General features: G+C 49.8%; 1 protein-coding gene across 2 annotated transcripts in view; it reads right to left on the bottom strand.

The window, feature by feature from the left end:
- The window catches only part of EEIG1 (estrogen-induced osteoclastogenesis regulator 1), a 37,645-nt gene extending 24,336 nt beyond the window's left edge, over positions 1-13,309 (bottom strand). Inside the window, exons 1-2 of one of the 2 annotated variants that reach the window (XM_050319927.1) lie at positions 13,263-13,309; positions 11,313-11,949 (exon numbers count right to left, since the gene is read on the bottom strand). In XM_050319927.1, the coding sequence (XP_050175884.1) occupies positions 11,313-11,458 (146 nt within the window). In that variant the 5' untranslated portion in view covers positions 11,459-11,949; positions 13,263-13,309. Of the gene's footprint in view, positions 1-11,312; positions 12,587-13,262 lie in introns of those variants that run through there. The other variant, XM_050319925.1, reaches the window with a different exon arrangement.
- Between the last annotated feature and the right edge of the window lie 5,400 nt (positions 13,310-18,709).

The raw sequence follows: 18,709 nt of genomic DNA, 5'->3' as shown, positions 1-18,709 counted from the left end.
TACGTTGGGGCTGGGTTAGCCAAGAACGAGCCATGTGCCAGGCTGCCCAGCCCACCAACAGTGCTCGCCTCTCTTAAACAAATTCACAAGGACTTCAGTTGCAGAAGAAACAAGAGCAGGTCTGCACTGGATTCCACTTCAGTTTGCCCAGGTCAGCCACCAGCTACCACGCTGAGGTTGTTGTGTGCTGGTGCTGCCTTCTCCAGCCTGTCCCATATGTGCTGTTCCTCTTGCTCCTGTAGCTGCTCTGTGCTGCAGAAGACTGGGCTACCTCGCAGTTCACACCCAGCACGCTCTGAAGAACTTGTCTAACTCTGGGCATAAACACCTTTCAGATCTAATGTTCCACAACTACAACCACTGAAACAATCAAAAGTGCTCTGTGCATAAAACAGGCATGGGGACAACTTAGCTAAGGTACCGCTTATGAACTCTTACCTGCAACCCCCAGCCAAGCCAGCTGCAGTTACAGGGGCATGAGCAAACCCCAAGCCAAGAAACCTCCATGCTCCTGGGGGGTTGGAGGGGTGTTCAGGCTCATTACCAACTCAATTGCCCAGTAAAACCCACAAAAGTTAAAAGGGGGTTGGGGAATCCTGATTATTCCAAGGGTTTGTTGGCCCTCTGGACAAAGCACAATTCAAATTTCCCCTGTGCTTCTAACAGATGGTGGAATCAAAGTTTCATAAGGTCCCAAATGCTTCAGAAAACCTCTAAGGTTTGTTCTGTGCAGATGCTTACAAGATTAAGGTAGAATAATCCACCACATTTCAGAGTCAGTAAATGTTTCTGTATCACACTGTAGCTTTTCTAGAAAGCCTTTTCATTTCTGGCAGACCACAGATGTAAAATGAAGACTCACTGATTATCCATTGCTGGTGTATTTATAAACTTTCTTCATCCCCTAAGTGTTAGCTGTCATTCTGAGAGATTCCAGATTTGCCTTTTGCTGACCAAATTTAAACTCCCAGTGAAGAAAGACAGCAACATAAACTCCAGCAAGGAGAACTCTGATAATGTCCCCACTACACAGGGCACAAGACGCGGCTACAGCTCCCCTATACAGGAAAGCTGTGTTTCAAAACAAGGTGTTCTTGTGGAAAAAACCCCACCCTACCTTTCAAAATCAAAAGAAATCCACACATGCCCCCTCAGATGAGAAAAATCAAGACATGGGTCAGCTCAACACTTCAAAGCTTTGCTGGGATAGTAAATCTGGCAAATGAAAACCCTGAAGGGAATCAACACAAGACTAGGAACAACATTCCTAATGCAAGTGATGTAGAGAGACAAATCCTTTTGCCTCCAAGGCAGATTTATGGCACGTGAAGACATACTGATGCCAGAATAATTAAGCGACTTTTTTTTTGCCAATATCAACCCTGTTTCAACCAGGAGGGGTTTGCCAGAGAAGCTGTACTGGATAAGTCTTTATAGTGCAAATTAACCTGCACATGAAGCCAAGTTCATTTCTGGAATAATTTCATTAACACCGTGTGATGTAACATCACTGCAATTTGGCTTGAACACGCTGAAGAGCCCTCCAGTAAATAAGCTGCCTGAAGTCAACCCCGGTGCTAAAAGTAGGTTTAGTTACCCAAGAGGTAACACCCTACCGTGCTCAGACGTGTTTCCCTGTGAGTCACTTCTATACAGTACATGTTTACTCAAAACAAACACAACAGTCCAGGAGAAAGCCCTTTATATGTTAACAGCAGCTTTTCCATTCCAGGATGAACACAGGTGCTTCACCACGGCTCCTCTATAAAGGCACCATTCAGCAATACCAAACCAGGCCCATGGTTTTAAAGACAAGGTACAAACACATTCTCCCTGGATGTCCCCTCCATCGATATCTGTCGCTGTCGGGGTTTATCAGCTAAAAGGCCACTCAGCAGGAGAGGTTTGCAAATGAGAAGAGGCTGCTGAGCAAAGCTTGTGCCCCCTGACTCATCTCCATACGGCTGGTGACGGGCTTGGACTCCTAAACTCTGCCTCTCCCAACAATCCCTTCCCTTCTGCCCCAACTCCAGAGTGTCAGAACTGCTGCCATGCCAGACTGACAGAGCCAGCAAGAGGGCAGAGAAAAGGTTTTGAGATAGAGCAGTTAGAGCTGCTTTTGCTCCTCTGGAGCCACAGCTGCGGAAAAACAATTCTCTAAGAGCAACCAATATCTCATGATGCAACTTGTCCTAATCAGAGAAATGTAATTTCATAAATTACATCTGGGTTACAAGCTGAATACGGGAGAGCTCTGCATTTTGCAGCAGCAGTCAGTGTTGGTTAAGCCCCTGGGAGATGTCAGCACAGGCTCCCACTGCCAGGAGCAGGTTTCTGTGGATCAGAGAGTCTTTACCTCCTCTGTGGCTGTCAACACAAGCTGTATTCAGACATACTCCCTTGATTCTCCCCTGCTGAGAGCAAATGACACTGGAGTTGTGCTTGCATTACTTCTGGAGGGAAAACAACATGCAGGTTTGTTTTGACAGAACAGACACACTCAGAGCAGGAAAAGGCATTGCTACAAAAATACATCAGAAATGGACCTTAAAGAGAACAGTAGCCAGAGTATGATCAGCTTACTCCCTGTACAGCACAAAAAGAGTGTTCAACAGAGCAGAAAGGCACCAAATGACAGAAACAGTTGTAGGAAATACACTCCCCCTCCACAGCACAGAGTTTCCCTTGCAGCAGGAGCGCTGCAGGCTGCTGAAGGTACAAAATGAGCAGCGCTGCACTTGAAAGGAATTCAACATTTATGCAGATGCCTGGTGTTACCAGAACAGGCCACTGACAGAAGCCAGGAAAAGAGCTTTCCAACAGAGGGGTTACTGCATAATTAATCTGTAACAGAGGCAAGCAGACTACCTCTGCAGAGCCCTTATTGCTTAGCCTGGAAACAGGACGCTGCACTAGCTGGGGCTGACTGGTACAGCAAGTCTTTGTCAAGTGGGAATGGTATTGCTCCGTTCCAGGGCAATGGAGCATTAACAGCTCTGGAAAAACTGCTGAATTATAAATATCCTAGATGCCTCCCTCATATTCTTGTGATATGGAGGCACAGGGAGGATGGGAAGAACAGGAACTAGCAGGAGAAAAAAGCAGGATGAAAACACAACCAAGCTGAAAACCCTCTCGCCAACCTGGACAGATGCAAACAAAAATCCACTGAACACCACTGTACCACACCAAACCTCACCTTTGCTGTTACAAAGCACGGATAAAGCCTCAAAGAGTCTAATGAGAAGGCTGGAGGGAAAAAAAAAGAACTAATTCTCTGAGTTTTTCCAGACAACCCTTTCCCTCCTCCTCTCTTGGCCATTTGTGTTTTTAATTCGATGAGCAATATTACCCCTTAAAGAGTGGAAACAGAAGTGACTGGACAGAGAACAAGACGGTTGGAAAACTTTGTCAGGGCTCACTCTGGCCTCCCTGTTTTGTACTCCTCACACTCACAACTTGCATTTCAGGAGGAATGGAAGCTCCACTGGCAGGCAGGAGCACAGGAAGGCGTGTGCTGACCAGTCCTTCGTGTGGCAGCTGGCTGAGGGAGCCTCTGTTGATCATTAACCCAATACCCATTAGTGAAACACCTTGCCACAGTCATTTCATACAAAGTTTTATTCTGGAAGCAAAATGGAGGTATGTGACTCCCTCAAATTGAAACCCTAAGGCCACATCTCTTTCAGAGGGTTTTCTATTACAGGTTCCTTGAGCTTTTTCCATTGCAAAGCTAGACTGGATAATAGTGCTTGGCAATTTCTGAAAGGCATGGAAAAGACCTGGTATGCTGAATGGCAAGAGATGGAACCTGCATCACTGAGGCAAACACGTAGCTCTAGGAAGCTCCAAAAGAAAGTTTTCTAGCTTCAGTTGCTTACTTCAGAGAGCACGTTTCAGGCTAGTTACCAACCACATGCAGGGGTGATGCTTTTGTAGGTCTCTAAAGCTGCACTACTAATTAGTGCTGCAGCTTCCTAGCCCTTCCAGGACAGTAAATCCACACACTCTCTTCCTTCCTCCCTCTCAGTGCTTTCAGGGTTCATTTCTTATTTAAAATACAGCATACAGCTGTAGAAGTATTTTTAGCTTCAGTTCCATCTCCTACTACAACATGGGACCTCTTTCAAGGCCTTCTCTCACCAATGAAGCAGGATAAATCCAGCCAAAGGAAAGGCATAATCCTGCTTTCTTGCCAGCTCAGCTACTTTCCATCCGCAGGGAGTGCAGCCACTATGCAGACTGTATGTGCTACTGGTAATCTGGAGCATCCTGTCTCTTCCACACTTGCCTCCTCCCAATCCTTTAGTCTCCATGTGCTTCCTCCACATTTTCTTCCTCATCCCCGTTAACTCCATCCCATTTCCTCATCTTGGCCCTTACCAGCTGAGCTACACGGGTCGAGACCCGCACGTGAGAACGACGTCCACGACGATCAGCGACCTCGAATCCCGCACAACAATCGCCTTCCTTGCTCATCGGATTAAAAAATACGCCAAACAAGAAGGCTGTTCATCCAGCGAACACAGGCACAACTGTTTGTCCAGTGGGAAGTGCTTTTCAAACCCAGGCACTAAAATGAGATGCCGAGTCCCACTGTATGGTACCAGAGGGATCATGATGCCAAGTCTGGAGTTACGACAGCGAAGCGCATCGTGTCTCCCAGCAAGTGCACTTGGCATAATATGAATAAACTCCAAGGAGAAAAAAAAAAAAAAAAAGAAAAAAAAGAGTCTCTAACCCTGCAGGGCAAGCAGCTGGTACTGGGGTAGGCTAACAAATCCTGAAATAGCACCTGAAATCATCACCTTTGCAACACAGATTACCGATACAAAGTCACAGGATGCTACAGAAGAAACAGGCAGACCCAGATGTTGGTCCAAGGTACTCCTAAAGGCTTCAAGTTTATTCTACAACAACCCTCAGCTATGAAATAATTCCAGATCCATTTCAGAGCAGGCTGCAAGCGCAGAGCTGGCAGCCCACAGAGGATGCAGAACATATCCTGTTTGAAAAAGGGAGATCACACACAGAGCCACATCCGCCCATCCTCTCACGGATGAGACCCCACAGAGCCACGCTCAGGTGGATGCTGTGAGGCCTCACCACCCCATCCTGAGAGCTTACACACTTGCCCTGAAGTGAGGGAGGTTTCTGATCTGAGGGACATGCTGGGCTCTTTCTTGAAACACTACCAGATGTAGCTTCCTGCAATAAAATAATAATGAGAAATAAATCTTTACCTGCCTCATTCATCTAGAAACTGGTACCAGAGCAACTTGCCATGGGCAACTTATGGCCTATTAAAATATCAACTGCTGTGCAGCGAGACCACAGGCTCCCGAAGGCACGCATGAATTCCTCAGAAATTCAGCTACAAAGCTAGAGTCAACACTGATGGCAGCTCAAGAGCACAAAGAATAAACAGACTGGAAGCCATTTAGGTTTTTCCCTGTACTTCAGAAATAAATACATGTCTTAAAGGAGGGGGAGGCCACCCTCCTCTACCTCCCTTCGTCCTCAGCCAGAGCTGGTACTATCTGTCACCCTGCAAATCAAGGTGGCCAAATCTCCAAGTAGAACATTAATTTTCAATGAGTAATTTTTTGAGCCAAGGGCTGCCTAAGTCACACAGATAAGGTTGTTGCTAAGAGTCAGCTGCCAAAGCAGTGCCAGCTCAGAACCGGCGAGGAGGGGGAAGTTTGAAAGCCGGCTGTATCCAAACGTATTTACTGATGCTGTACACACAGCAGATCGGTTACAGGGCTTTAGATTACAGCTTCTGCTCAACAGAGCAGCCCCTGCCTGAGCCACAGCAGGCAGGGCAGAGTCAGACCACGAACAGAGACTGTTCTTTACTCAACAGGATACAGCCCCCATGGCAGGAAGGTTTTGACATAATTCTGCCAGTCTTGTGACAGGCCCCAGTGCAGTGACAGGAAGAGGCAAGTCTGGCACAGAGCAAATCATCCCACCCTGGCTGGTGCAGGTGTAGCTGCCAGAGCCCAGGAAAGGTGACAGAAGTGCTCTGCAAACTCAAAGAGCAGCTTTAAGATGGTTTGTGCCTGGTTTGTGTGGTGCTCTATCAGTTCTGCAATTATTCCAACACTCTCAATCTGCCAGAGGTTAAACTTCATCCACTGCTTCTGCTCTCACAACTTGTACCTACATTTAGCTACACTGCTGGAATGAACCCCCTTTTTCTCATCTTTGCTGTCTCCTTTCTCTGTATTTGTTTCAGAATGCAAGGCAGTGCAGGTACTATAATATTATCTTGAAATAGGTTATGTTTTGATTGCAAATCACTTCTAGAGGCTGTGTTCAAATCCCTTCTCCATTAGCACCCTCAGCCTATTCCTGAGGATCTGCCAGGAAGGAAGGATGTTAGTGTGTGAAACAGCTCTGGAATTTTGACCTGTGTATTAGGAATATATGTACACATAGGGAAGGTCTATATTTTCAGACATGTTTGCAATAAAAGTACTTTTAAAATGTGTTGTCACACCACACTTCCTAGTAGAGGGTAGAGCCAAATACACATTGTCCTAAAATATGGAACTGGGAGAACAGTTTAAGGCCACAACCAAGCTCTTTGCTCTACTAAACCATGGCAATTGCACTGGAGTCAAAACGCAGAACTCAGCCAGCGATCCCCTCCTTTCCCTACAGTTTTCTTCCCTCTTGGGGACTCCAGAAGAAACTATTTAGTTACCTAACCTTGTTTTAAGGCAGACAGTGGTGAAGATTCCCATCTCAACGGGGCTGAATCAGTCCTTCAGTCTCTGATTAAACAAACAGTTAATGATTTTCCAGTCTGAAAAAGCCAAACATGGTGAACTTAATTATCTGAAGGATCCTGTAACATCAGGCACAATGACTATTTATGTGAAGACAGGGAAGCAACTGATTTAACTCTCACCACCAAGAGCTGCATTCTGGAGGTGGCACGACTTGCACCTCCCTTCATAAAGTTTTCTGAATCACCACGCCCTGTGCTAGCAGGGCAATGCTTCTCCCTTTTATTTATGTCTTACAGAAATTAAAAAGTTGTGTGTATCACTAAGGTGTAACAATGTTTTGCATCCCACCAGCTGCCAAAAGCAAGTAGCTTCAGGTCATTTGTGCCTACATAAGGATGACAGAGCCACACTCACACAAAAGCTGACCTCAGTCCACAGGGAGCTGTCAGTGTGGTGCCTTCCCAAATACCAGCATTTCCTTTGGCTTTCTGGATGCAGCTTTATACCCCCAAAAAATAAATAAAGTTTGCAGTGCAGGAAGTGGCCTTTCATACTGACTCAAAAAATTGCAAGGCTAAGAACATTCTGGGTTCAGGCTGCAGCACTGACATACTTGGGAGGTCAGACCACCCCAACAGGGTCAGCTCTTCCCAGATCAAGCCTGCATGGAAACAGGGCTGGGTTGCAGGAGACAAGCCACATTCCTTAGTTAAAACTGCTGCAGGAGTGGCAGGATCACAAATTCAAGCTGAAATGCTGCATATGCTTGGAAAAGCAGCGTCCCAAATGAAATACAGTCTGAGGTGTGTTCAGAAGACAATAAGGAAGGTGGGAAATGCCCTCAGAGTTGCTCAACTCATGCAAAACAGTCCTTCCCCTGGAGTCGGACAGGGGATTTCAGAGCACAATCCCTCCCTTCAAATCCAGAAATACCAGAGTGAAAACTGTTGGCAGGCTAACAGAACAATGTAGGATGAAGTGTCAGGAGTCTGTGGATAACACCTGGCTTTCCACTTCCTTCACATCGCGCACCGGCAACGCTCGCTGCCAACACGCAGCCAGAGATCACTCAGTGCCGAGGCACAGAGCATCTGGCTGTCACTCAACAGGCACTGACACTGCAGGCACAGAGCAGGGAATTTAATCAAGTCTTCCTCTTCCAGGATACCCAAAGACGTACATGTGTGTCCTACATCAGCCTGCAGCTTTAGGGCTCTCATCTGGACATCCAGGCTCCTGCCTGTGCCGATCCACGGATCGGAAGCCTCCCGATGAGCTTGTCGTATCACCTCTCTAGGAACAAAGCTGCACAACCCCCCAGAAAGCTTCAAACTGGTACAAAATGCAGCCGCCCATCTGCTTCACAAAAACGGTTGCCATGAACACATCCCTCCTGCTCCGTGCCTGCTATTTTTAAAGGTACTTGGGAGGCAACTGAATTCACTGGCGGTTGTGCTATTTAAGTATCTGGACTAATAATATTCAAGGAATATATTGGCACTTCTCTGTGGGGAAATACAGCACCTGCCTGGCCTACACCTGGCTCAGATGTGTTTTCAGAAGCCCAGTTTCTCTAATCCAACAGCAAGGTGATAAACCCACAGACAATAGATGCTTTCTCATGGAGAGCACTGTAAAGTGAAACCTGGGAGTTTTATCCTCAGAAGTGCCACCACAGCGTAGGGAGAGTTTACAAAGGGAGGGGAAAGGACAAGCAAAAGGATATTTACAGCTGTAACTTTAGTCACTTAACCACATGGCTTAATGCAAGGCCTGAGCACAGGAACCATGGAAAAAGGGTACCTGCTTGCAGGAAAATAACCAAAAAAACTAAACCAGAAATCCCAAGGGAGGCAGATCCCCAAAGCTGAATGTGCTGACAGGACCTGGACCTTTTCCAGAGAGCTTTGAATTCCTAGGAGTGTTTAGTCTTAATGCATTTCAGACAGGTTCCCCTTCAGCCAGGCTGGGCAGAGGGGGTGTGAGCAGCCCGGGAAGGGGGTCCCAGCCCAGGGTGTGCCCCACCAGACCCACAGCACCAGGCAGTGCCAGGTACGTGCAACCCAGGCTGAACTGGACTTGGGACCAGGACGGGCTGACAGGAGCCAGCAGCACAACCTGCTGCTTCTGCCCTCTGAGCAGGTCAAATGAACCCAGTGCCGCCTGGCAACTCCCTGGATATATCACATTCCCACCTCCTGCCCTAGACAAGCACGAGGTGCCAAGTAAGTTTGCTGTAAATAACGTGAAAAATCCGTCTCTGGAGGTTCTTATATTCTCAGACAACACTTCTCATTCCACACCACAGCTAGAAAAAAACCGACTTAGTGTGTCCTATGAAGAGTTCATATACCTGCCTCTCTGCTCTGTTTACAGACTCCAGGTGACGTGGGACACCTTGTTCAGATCAGTTCTCTGAAAACTCATGGTCAGGAAGAGCTCCATCACAGCCACAAACCTGATTTCCACAGAGCACAGAAGCAGCCCAAATCAATTGCAGAGCAAACACCAGATTTTGTACATAAGCAGCTCACAAGAGATGACCTCCCAGACGTCACAACCTCAAACACGATCAGGTTTGGAAGTGGTTGATTTCAGGGAGAGAAACAGACCCTAAATAACGTACAGATTTCTAACATGATATAGACACAGCATCTCCTTCCCTTTAATCTTTCCCTGGATGCAAAGAGTATCAAAAAATGTGATGGAAATGACTAGAGGAGCACAGAGTAGAGCCTGAGGCATGATCTAGGAGCCTCTCCACATGGTAACTGTTCTCCTCACCATTCCTGGAAATTCATCCCTCCTGAAGTTTCTCTAACTGCAACAGGGAAAATATTTGGAAGAGGTCAAATGACTCAGTGCCACTGAGAGCCATAACTTTTCAAGCAGGAACAGGTTTCCATGTGCTTTCAGTTAGAGCCCAGACAGGTTGGGGGAAAGGCAGCAAACCCCCAGCCCACTTCCCCTTTGCTCGTTTTGAAGCAATCAAGCCCAGGGAGAGCAGTTTATGTGTTTGGTTTGAATTACAGACGATTTTGCTGCTGGAACACATCTGCAACGCGCTCTGCTGAGTGAACTGCTGAACCCCAGCCAGCTCAGAAAACAACCCACACGGCTGGCAGCACCAGCAACCCCCAGTGACGGCTCCCAGAAGCCGCTTTCAGGGACAACAGGGAGAGGGAGATGGGCATTTCTCAGCACAGGCTTTTCCTGAGACACCCTCCAGTGCAACTCGGTTTATTATGACTCCAGGAAGCAGAAGGGTTAATTTCTTTCCAAGTTCACATACTGTTTGGATTCCTTAGATAAGCTGCTTCCACCAAACCCAAGGACCTAGCCTCAGGGGAGAAACACTGTGAGGAAAAGCTCTTTTGATAGATTTTCTTCAAAAGAGAAATTAATTCAAAGTCCATTTTTGGAGGTGCTCCACACCCACGGTTTCTATGAACTTCAGACGAGGTTGCATCGCGCCTCTGGAAAAAACCCCAAGCTTTGAGCAATGCCCTACCGCTTCTGTTTGCAAGACAAATGTTTTATGCTTGCCCAATAAAATCTCTCCTGAAACGAGAAAGCTCAGCACGCAGCACCACAAAGAGGAAAACCAGCCCAAACCAGGCTTTAGCCCTGGGATAAAGCAGTTAACAGCCAGCACAAACTAATCCTGTACCTTTAAAAATGAGCAGTCACTCAGGAAAGCAAAAAAACAAGTTTTGAAAGCCACTGAAGGCTTCCTTCACATCTTGAGGCAGAAAGCAAGTCTGGGCTGTTATGGAATTTGTGTTTGCATACTGCTGGTGATAATCTGTGTGCATAGTTAGAAACAAAGCAAGTTTTTATTAGCAATTAGTAGCAAGAGTGGGGACAGACCTGCCTGAAGGAGTCAGAGAAACACCAATACACGATGGCAGAGCCTTGTAAGATGTGCAGCAGAACGATCCCAACACGACAGATCGCACAGAAAACACTGCTGCTCTAAACTGGGAGATGCAATGGCATCAGTTCAAGGAGATAAACTGGGTCTTTAACACCGACAACTTTGACTCCAGGCAGCAGTTTTCCCTTGCACAGCAATTTGCAATGCAAAGCAAGCTATTTCCACCCTTACCAAGAACAGAAATTCAGAATCAAAGAGGGAGAGCAAAGTTGAGAAGGGTTGATTTGCTTAGGTAATAGTTTTCTACAGAGTTGAGTTTTAAGTGAAGCACAAAGACAGTACAGCACAGGGTCTGAAACAGCGTGTGAGAACTTGGGCAAGGACAGGGGAGAAATATAAGAGAGGATTTAACGCACAAGCCTCAGCCCCTTTCAGGGAGCGACCTCCCGCTCCCTCCCCTCATCTCTGAAAAATTCAATCCAGCTCGGATCAGCCAACACCACCCAGGTTCAGAGCTCTCCAGCCATGCACTTCCCCCGCTCCAGAGAATGATGTGGCATGTGGGGCCCTACAACAGAACTATTAAAATCCCATCAAGGGGTAAGCAAGTGGTGGCCATATGCTAAACCGCTCAAGGGATGAATAACCAGGGAAAGAAGCAGAGCCAGGCAGCAACTCTGCAGGCAGAGTCTTACCTGGTAGATAAACTAGCAAAGTCTCCTCCATCCAGCAGCCTGATTTTGCAGAACAGGACCCCATTCACAAAGGGGACGGCAGTCAGCTCTTCTAGAGTGAAACTTGTCTGAAACTTGAATTTCTTCTTCTTCATCAGGAAAGCCATGGGCAAATTCAGTGTGAAAAGCTCAGGAATTCCAAAGAAGATCAGGGAGAAGTGGCTCAAAACACACACAGACAAGCAGAAGGAGGGCACTCGTTGCAGGAGCACAAGCAGGGAGCAAATTCCAGTTCAGTTACAACGACGGCCCAGCTTCAAACGCACGATTCTCTTCTCTTTGGTGGTCGGATCTGGCTGTGGGATCATCACCACGGCAGGCTTCAGGTGAGCTGGAAGAGGTCAGATTAAATCTCTGCAACATCTCCAAGGGAAAAGGGAGGGAGGGAAGTTGGTCTCAGCTCCAGACCAGCAGGAGCTGTCCCAGTTAGACGCTGCAGTGCTCTGTCTTCAGCAAAACCCCTCCTGAAAGCATCTCTTGTGGGAAGTCATCTAGAGTCCCCAGAGAAGCCTCAACTCTGCGGGCAGCACATTCAGAGAGCTTCCAGTTTCTGTCTCCTCCCCTTGTGCAACTCCTTGATACAGGTCTTCGGGTCAGCCTTTGGGAGGGAAATGAGTAAATTAGTTCCAGCCAGTCTTGGGCTCCTCCTCTTGCTCTAAAACCTGTTTGGATGGGTAATATTCAGTCCAGACTCATTCCAGTCTGAAGAGGTATGGCCCCAATTAGCCTGGCCCAACATCCTCTTTCCCCTTTTTGCCTAGGGCAAGCTTCAGTGTTGTCATCCCCCTCGTAATTTCTGTTTTGCAAAGCAGCTAATAAAAATCTGCTCTGTTTTCAGCCACCACCTTGAGAAGCAGTTTACAGAGCAAGATCAGTCTAATGTGTAGTCTAACAAGGATAAGCAAAAGCCGTTTCAATAACTGAAAAATCTGCTTCTTTCCTGCATTTCCAACCAGCCCTAAGTGTTAGCACCTGTATCTTATAAATGGAGAAAGCAGCAGAGAGAGAAAACAAGCAGTCTGCTCCAGATTACACAGCATAACAACCGAATCAGGTCATCTGGCTGTCCAATCACCAGGCCCACCGGGAATGCTGCCTTTCCTCAGCACCGGATCCACATCGAGCCCTGCACGGCTCAGCTCTGGGGCTGGAGATGGGCATTTCGTTACACACTGACACAACACCCAAACCAGGCAGGCAGCATCCAAAAGGGACAAGGTTACGAGCGTCGGGCAGTAAACAATCCTCAGGGATTCCAGCAGCTGCCTGCATGTGTGGGTGGTTAAAGCCCCTCACTGGCTGTGGGTGAAGCCAGCCGGCTCTGCCGGAGCCTGGGCACCTCCGCTGTCCTGTGGCACTGCTCCACACCACCAGTCCCTGCGCCGAGTCCTGCCAGGGCTCAGCCTGCCTTCCAGCTCACTGGACCGGGCACCGGCATGGGAACAGGTCCCAGCCCACCCCTGGGACCACGCACCAGGCTGCAGGGAGGTCAGAGCCTGTCCCAGACACCCCAGGGCCATGCACTGAGCTGTGCCCAGGTCTCGGCTCACCGAGCTGTGCCCAGATCTCAGCTGGCTGTCCGAGCCTTGCACCGCGCTGTGCCCAGGTCTCGGCTCTCTGTCCGAGCCTTGCACTGAGCCGTGCTCAGTCTCAGCTCACCTCCCGCACCTCCGAACCACCGAGCGTCCCGCAGCCCGCTCTCCCAGCCCCAGGGGCCAAGCACCGGGGCCGTGCCCGGGCCGTGCCCAGCTCCGACCCCACCACCCGTGCCCGGAGCCGCAGCCCGAGCTCAGCCCCCTCCCACCACCCGTGCACCGACCCGCAGCCCGGTCCCACCGCCCGTCCCGGCCCCCCCATCCCCAGCTGCCCTACGGGGCGGTCTCACCCCGCTCCCCGGCGCGCTCCACCGACCTGTGGCGCGGTCCCGGCGCGGTGCCCGCCCGGCCCTGCCCGCTCCTCCCGCCCGCTCCTCGCCCGGCGGCCGCCGCTCCCCCGCCCGCCACGGCCGCCTCTGCCCGCGCTGCGCCAACTGCGCCCGCTCCGCCGACAGCGCAGGCAGCGCGCGGGGCGGGCGGCGCGGCCGCGCTTCGAGAATACCGACCCTGCGTAACCCCCGCCCTCCGCCCCGAGGCGGGGGAGCGACAGCGGCGCCGCCCCATTGGACGGCAGCGAGGAGGCGGGTTGAGCGCGGCGGGGGTTGATTGGTTAGCGGCGCGCGGGGCGGAGAGAAGAGCGCAGGGATTGGAGGGCAGGGCTGTCAGTTTGGGGAAGCCCCGCCCCCCGGAGTGAGGGGGCGGGCGCGGAGGCGCCGGGGTCCCCTCAGTGGGGCCGTTGTGTGGGGTCGTTTGGGATTTCTCGGTGTTTCCGCCCCACAAGGTGTCCCGAGGCCCCTCTGCAGCCCGAGCAGCGCCCAGCTGGCGCAGGAGCTGAGGGGATGGCGGGGGCAGCTCTGACATGATAGATACGGAGCTCCTGGAGAGGGTCCAGCGGGGGGCAACGAGGATGGTTGGGGGGCTGGAGCATCCCTCATATAAGGAAAGCTGGGGCTCTTCAGTCTCGAGAAGAGGCGGTTGAGAGGGAACCTCATCAGTGTGTATAAATATCTAAAGGTGCCAAGAAGATGCTCCGTGGTGCCAAGAAGTAGGGCATGAGGCAACGGGCAGAAACTGATGCACAAGAAATTCCACCTGAATAGGAGGAAGAACTTTACTGTGCAGTGACCACACACTGGCACAGGTTGCCCAGAGAGGGTGTAGAGTCTCCCTCACTGGAGATATTCCAGAGCCATCTGGACACAATCCTGTGCCAGGTGCTCCAGGATGACCCTGCTTGGGCAGGGAGGTTGGAGCAGATGAGCCACTGTGGTCCCTTCCAGCCTGACCCATTCTGTGCTTCTGTGACAGACAGTCTCTGCATCTTAGCCTGGCTTGTCCCAGTGCCTTCCTGGCCCAGGCAGCCCCTGGTGACATCCCTCCCAGCGGGATGTCCCACAGGCACACTGCTCCTCAGGCTGTGCCACCTCACACTCCATGGTGTGGCCACCCTGTCCCCTTGGGGCAGGCTGTGGGGCAGGCTGTGGGGCAGGCTGTGGGGCAGGCTGGTCAGCAGTACCTGTGCTGGCCGGGAGCGGGAAGGAGGCCCTGGCACCCCACAGCCCTGCGGGCAGCACGAGGCAGGGCCGGGAGCTGGGATCTCACCCTCCGTGTGTGAGGTGTGGCAACCAGTTGGACACATCTCCCCATGGAAATGGCTCCCTGTTATTAGGTGCTGCTGCCGTGCCCTGTGCTGTGGCTGGGATCCCTGGTTAGGCAGGATTCCATCGTTTAAGGGCAAGCAGAACAAAATGTCTCTCCTTGTCCTGAAGGAGTCTGCAATCATCAACGTGATTTGCCTAGTTTTTAAAGGCAGGGATGTGCCCAAGAGTCTTTGTGGCAGAGAAGTTGAGGCTTATATGGGAGGGACTGTTCCCAAGGTTGATGTGCATGTCTGGCAAGGCTTGGATGAAAGCCTGGGAGCTCTCTCTGCCAGGCTTTAATGCCCAGACTCCTTCCCTGTAATCTTTGCCATCTATGCAGACAATATCAGAGCTATCAAATAATTCCACCACAGTGTGAACCTTTAAAAAAAAAAAAAAAAAGTCTGCTAGGAAAAGTACACAGCAATGCCCCAAAGTTAAAAATTGGATGAAGCCAAATGTGTTGCCATGATTTTTTGCTTACCAGGTTAAGTTTACATGGGCCAGGAAAACATTTTGTATTGGTACCATGAAACCATTGCAGGAAATACCAGGAGATATCAAGAAACAGCACGGTTTGTGGAGGTTGCTGTTACAGGCAGGGCTTGAATCCTTCCATCAATTCCTATCTGGTGTTTCCAAGGCTCTGAGACATTGCTGGAGATGGGCTGGGATTTTTTGCTTTCTGTTTCTCAGTTTGTTGAGAAGGAGCTCAGCCTGTTAAATATTTGACGTTTGCCAAGCTGGGAGGCTCAAATACTGGAGATATCTGAAGAATCCAGCCCAGTTCTCACACTTCTCATGCTCCAGCTACTGCTGGCAGACACGTGGATGCTCCTCTTCCATCCCTAGGTAAAGGACAAACGATCCCTGTGTGTGGTGTGGGAGGAGGCTGTGTGTTATCTGCTATGATTCATCCTGATAAATAACCTCCTCGAGGACTTCTCTTGTTTATAGCAACAGCCCCAGATGCTAAAGTTTACAGAGACTTTAATCCTCGCTGTTCTCACGCATATTTACTTTGCAGTTTTATCAGAAGCATCTCTTGAAAACCTCAGTGTTTTTATAATTAATTGAATAATGTGACTGATGTTAAAAATAAACGGGCTTGGAAAAATGCCCAGTGAGCTGCTGAGCAGCGTGTAGTGTAGCAACCCTAGCTGCATTCTCAGGGGTATGTGTATTTTCCTAACAAATGCAGTCTCATGACTTAGAGATTAAATCTTTATTAGTTTGAAATTCACCCTGTTGATTTTTTTTCTGTGTTTATGCTGCATAATTGTTTCTGGAGAAATTCATATTTTTTAAAGGGACAGTGGCTCCTGATCGCAGAGGGGGTAGGTTAGTCTGAGCCCGCCCACAGAGGGGATGTGGGTATAGGGTATCTCCATCCATCCACCATCCCACTGACTTTATATTATATTCCATTCCAGGTCCAGTCCAGTCACCATCCGTGTGTGACCAAGGCACTCTGATACACATGGATTCTGCTCACCCCAGACTCCCACAGTGTGGATTTCTCCTCCAGGCTCATGCACAACTCACCTCTGCTCCATGACGCTCAGCCACGTCCCTGCCCTGTGCTCTCCCTGACCTGGGCCTTTCCCGGTGCAGCTCCCTTGTGCTGCCACCACTTCCTCAACTTTTGCTGGCTCAGGGCATCGTCTTATCAGTCTGGGATATTTTTATCAGTCTGGGCTCTGCAGTTCAGTCTGGGCCTCACCTCTGCTCTCCTGGAGAAGTTTTCCTGGATGGCCAGGGTTGGGATCTCGATGCTCTGTGAGTGAGCATGAGCAGAGGTTGCTTCTCTTACCTCCTCCCTCCCTGCTTTGAGGACAGAGATAAGGCAGCAGGGGAGAAACAAGGTGAGATAAATTCAGAAGGGACCAAACTTGGTGAGGTGAAGTGAGGTAGATTCTGTAATGCATTTGGTGAGCCATCACATCCTATCATCCCAGGGGAATCCCAGATACACTAGCCCTGCAAACTACATCATCAGCATCTTCCTCTGGAAAGCATCATCACACTAATTCATTTCTGCTGGCAGCCAAATGATTAAAGTTTTAAAACTAAATTACACACGTTGCTGTAACAGCAAAAACACAGTAATGGCTCTCCTCTGTTCCACCTGTCGCCTCTGCTGTAATGGCCTTAATGAGCTTTCAGCCTCATCATCCGAAAATAAGAGATTATCACACGATGCTTTGTGCTGTAAATGTGTTCTTGGAGCAGTGGGTGGGGAGTACCTGCAATGCCCCTGCTCTGGGGAGCTGTGGGTGGGAGTTGCAGTGGGTGGGTGCCTTCCCCAGAGCTGGGGGCAGACCCAGAGCTCCCAGAATGGGGCAGGGGGTGCAGACACCACAGCAGTGTGAGTCCCGTGCAGGCAGCTGGAAATCCCGTGAGGGGAATGGGTACCTATCCCCATGGCATGGGATTATCCCATGGAGTGGAGTTATTCCAAGCTCGCGTCTTCCCAGCTTAATAACAGGCTGTGAGCTCTACTTTGATCTGCTTGTGTTTTTCACTTGTTCCATATTTAACTGAATTCATCATCATAAAGGCCAGGAACTGTTTCACTTTCTGTGCCAGGCTGGGTTTCCTCTACGACACACCTGCACAGTGGGTTTCTGGCCTGCCAGGACTGGGAATCCTGTTATCGACAAAGGGAGGGCTGGAATCCGGAGCTGGTGGATTCCTTTCCCCAAACATGCAGCTAGACCTGAAAATCCAGCTGCCTGGCTTTTTTTGTTTACTGGTTTCCATGTCTGCTTCAGTGTGTCCTGGGAATCTGTGGCAGGACTCTCCGTTCCATTCCAGGAGGCCCATGGGTGGAACTGGAGCTGGTTTGCCCCTTCCAAAATCTGTGGACTGGAACTCGCTTTGCCTCGAGGCTTATTGTGTTTATCAGTGTTATCCCGTGTCTGTATCCCAGGTGTCCATCCCTTCAGTGCTCTGCTGGACAAGAGACTTGCTGGCTGTGGCCATGGTCTGTCCCACTTGTTCCATCCTTCTGGCTGCAACCCCACAAACGCCGCTGTTACCCCAAATGCAGGAGAAACAACTGTAATCTGTGGTTCCCACTTGACACAACAACCTCTAATTTGGGATCCTGGGCAGCAGTGGTGACAGAAACTGTCCCTGCTGGCGCTGGGATTCTGCCTTGGGTTAATCACCTGCATGGCTGAGACCCAGGGGCTCATGAATCCTGTTTGAAGGTGATACCAGCTTCAGTCTTGCACACAGAACACTTGAAGCTGTGCTGACCATTCCAGTCAAACTTCTTATCAGATGCTTTCAAGAAAGACAATGTTAAAAGCTTCCGTTTTCATACTGACCCGACCGCACTTGTGCTGACAGTACCTGCTGGCCATAACCTCTCATGTGGCAGGAAAAAACCCACAAAAAACCCCCGAAGGATGCTCTGCCAAAAGAGGCTTGAAAAACTTTAAAAACATGCTGGAGGAGGTGAGGCTAATTTGGGTGAGTGTGGAGGTGATATCATTCAGTCCCTTGGCAGGGATCAGCTCCCAGAACTGCAGTGTAGCAATGGCAGTGCATTGTTCTCGTGGGATACTGACATAATTATGTGTGGCCTTCTAAAAAATCTTAAAAGCTGTCCCTTTGCTTATAATTAAAGACTTCATGTGTTTTTTTAGTCTTGTGCTTGCCCATTCGGTTCTACAGGGAACTCATCCCAAAATGAGACATGTCAGTGTCCTCTGCTATGTCTGTGGGAAGCAGAGGGACCCAGTTTATGATTCTAGGCATCCTGAATTTTCCAGGGTTACCTGTGTTCCTCATTGCTGCACTCTGACTGTTGAATTTCCTCCTGTCCAGGCTCTCAGCCCGGGAAAGATTGATCAGTGAGAGGAGCAAGCAGGATTCCAAAAGGTCTGGAGGACAAGTGTGGTTTCTGGGATGGTGCCGCACCGCAGCTCTGGATCGTGTCGTGCAGTGCCATCTCCTGGAAAGCCGGGCTGGAAACACGCTGCAGGCAGAGATCTACTCCTGGGGGAGCAGCGGTGCTGCTGGTGGCTTGGCTGCTGCCTCCGATGGCCACACAGACGATTCTCTGATCACCCAGAGTCCCACACCAAACTTCTTTTACCCCTGCAGGCAGGAG

Source organism: Myiozetetes cayanensis, unplaced genomic scaffold, assembly GCF_022539395.1.
Source record: "Myiozetetes cayanensis isolate MyiCay16 unplaced genomic scaffold, myiCay2020 scf23, whole genome shotgun sequence".
Taxonomy (NCBI): Eukaryota; Metazoa; Chordata; class Aves; order Passeriformes; family Tyrannidae; genus Myiozetetes; species Myiozetetes cayanensis.
This window is presented reverse-complemented; position numbering and strand designations above follow the sequence as displayed.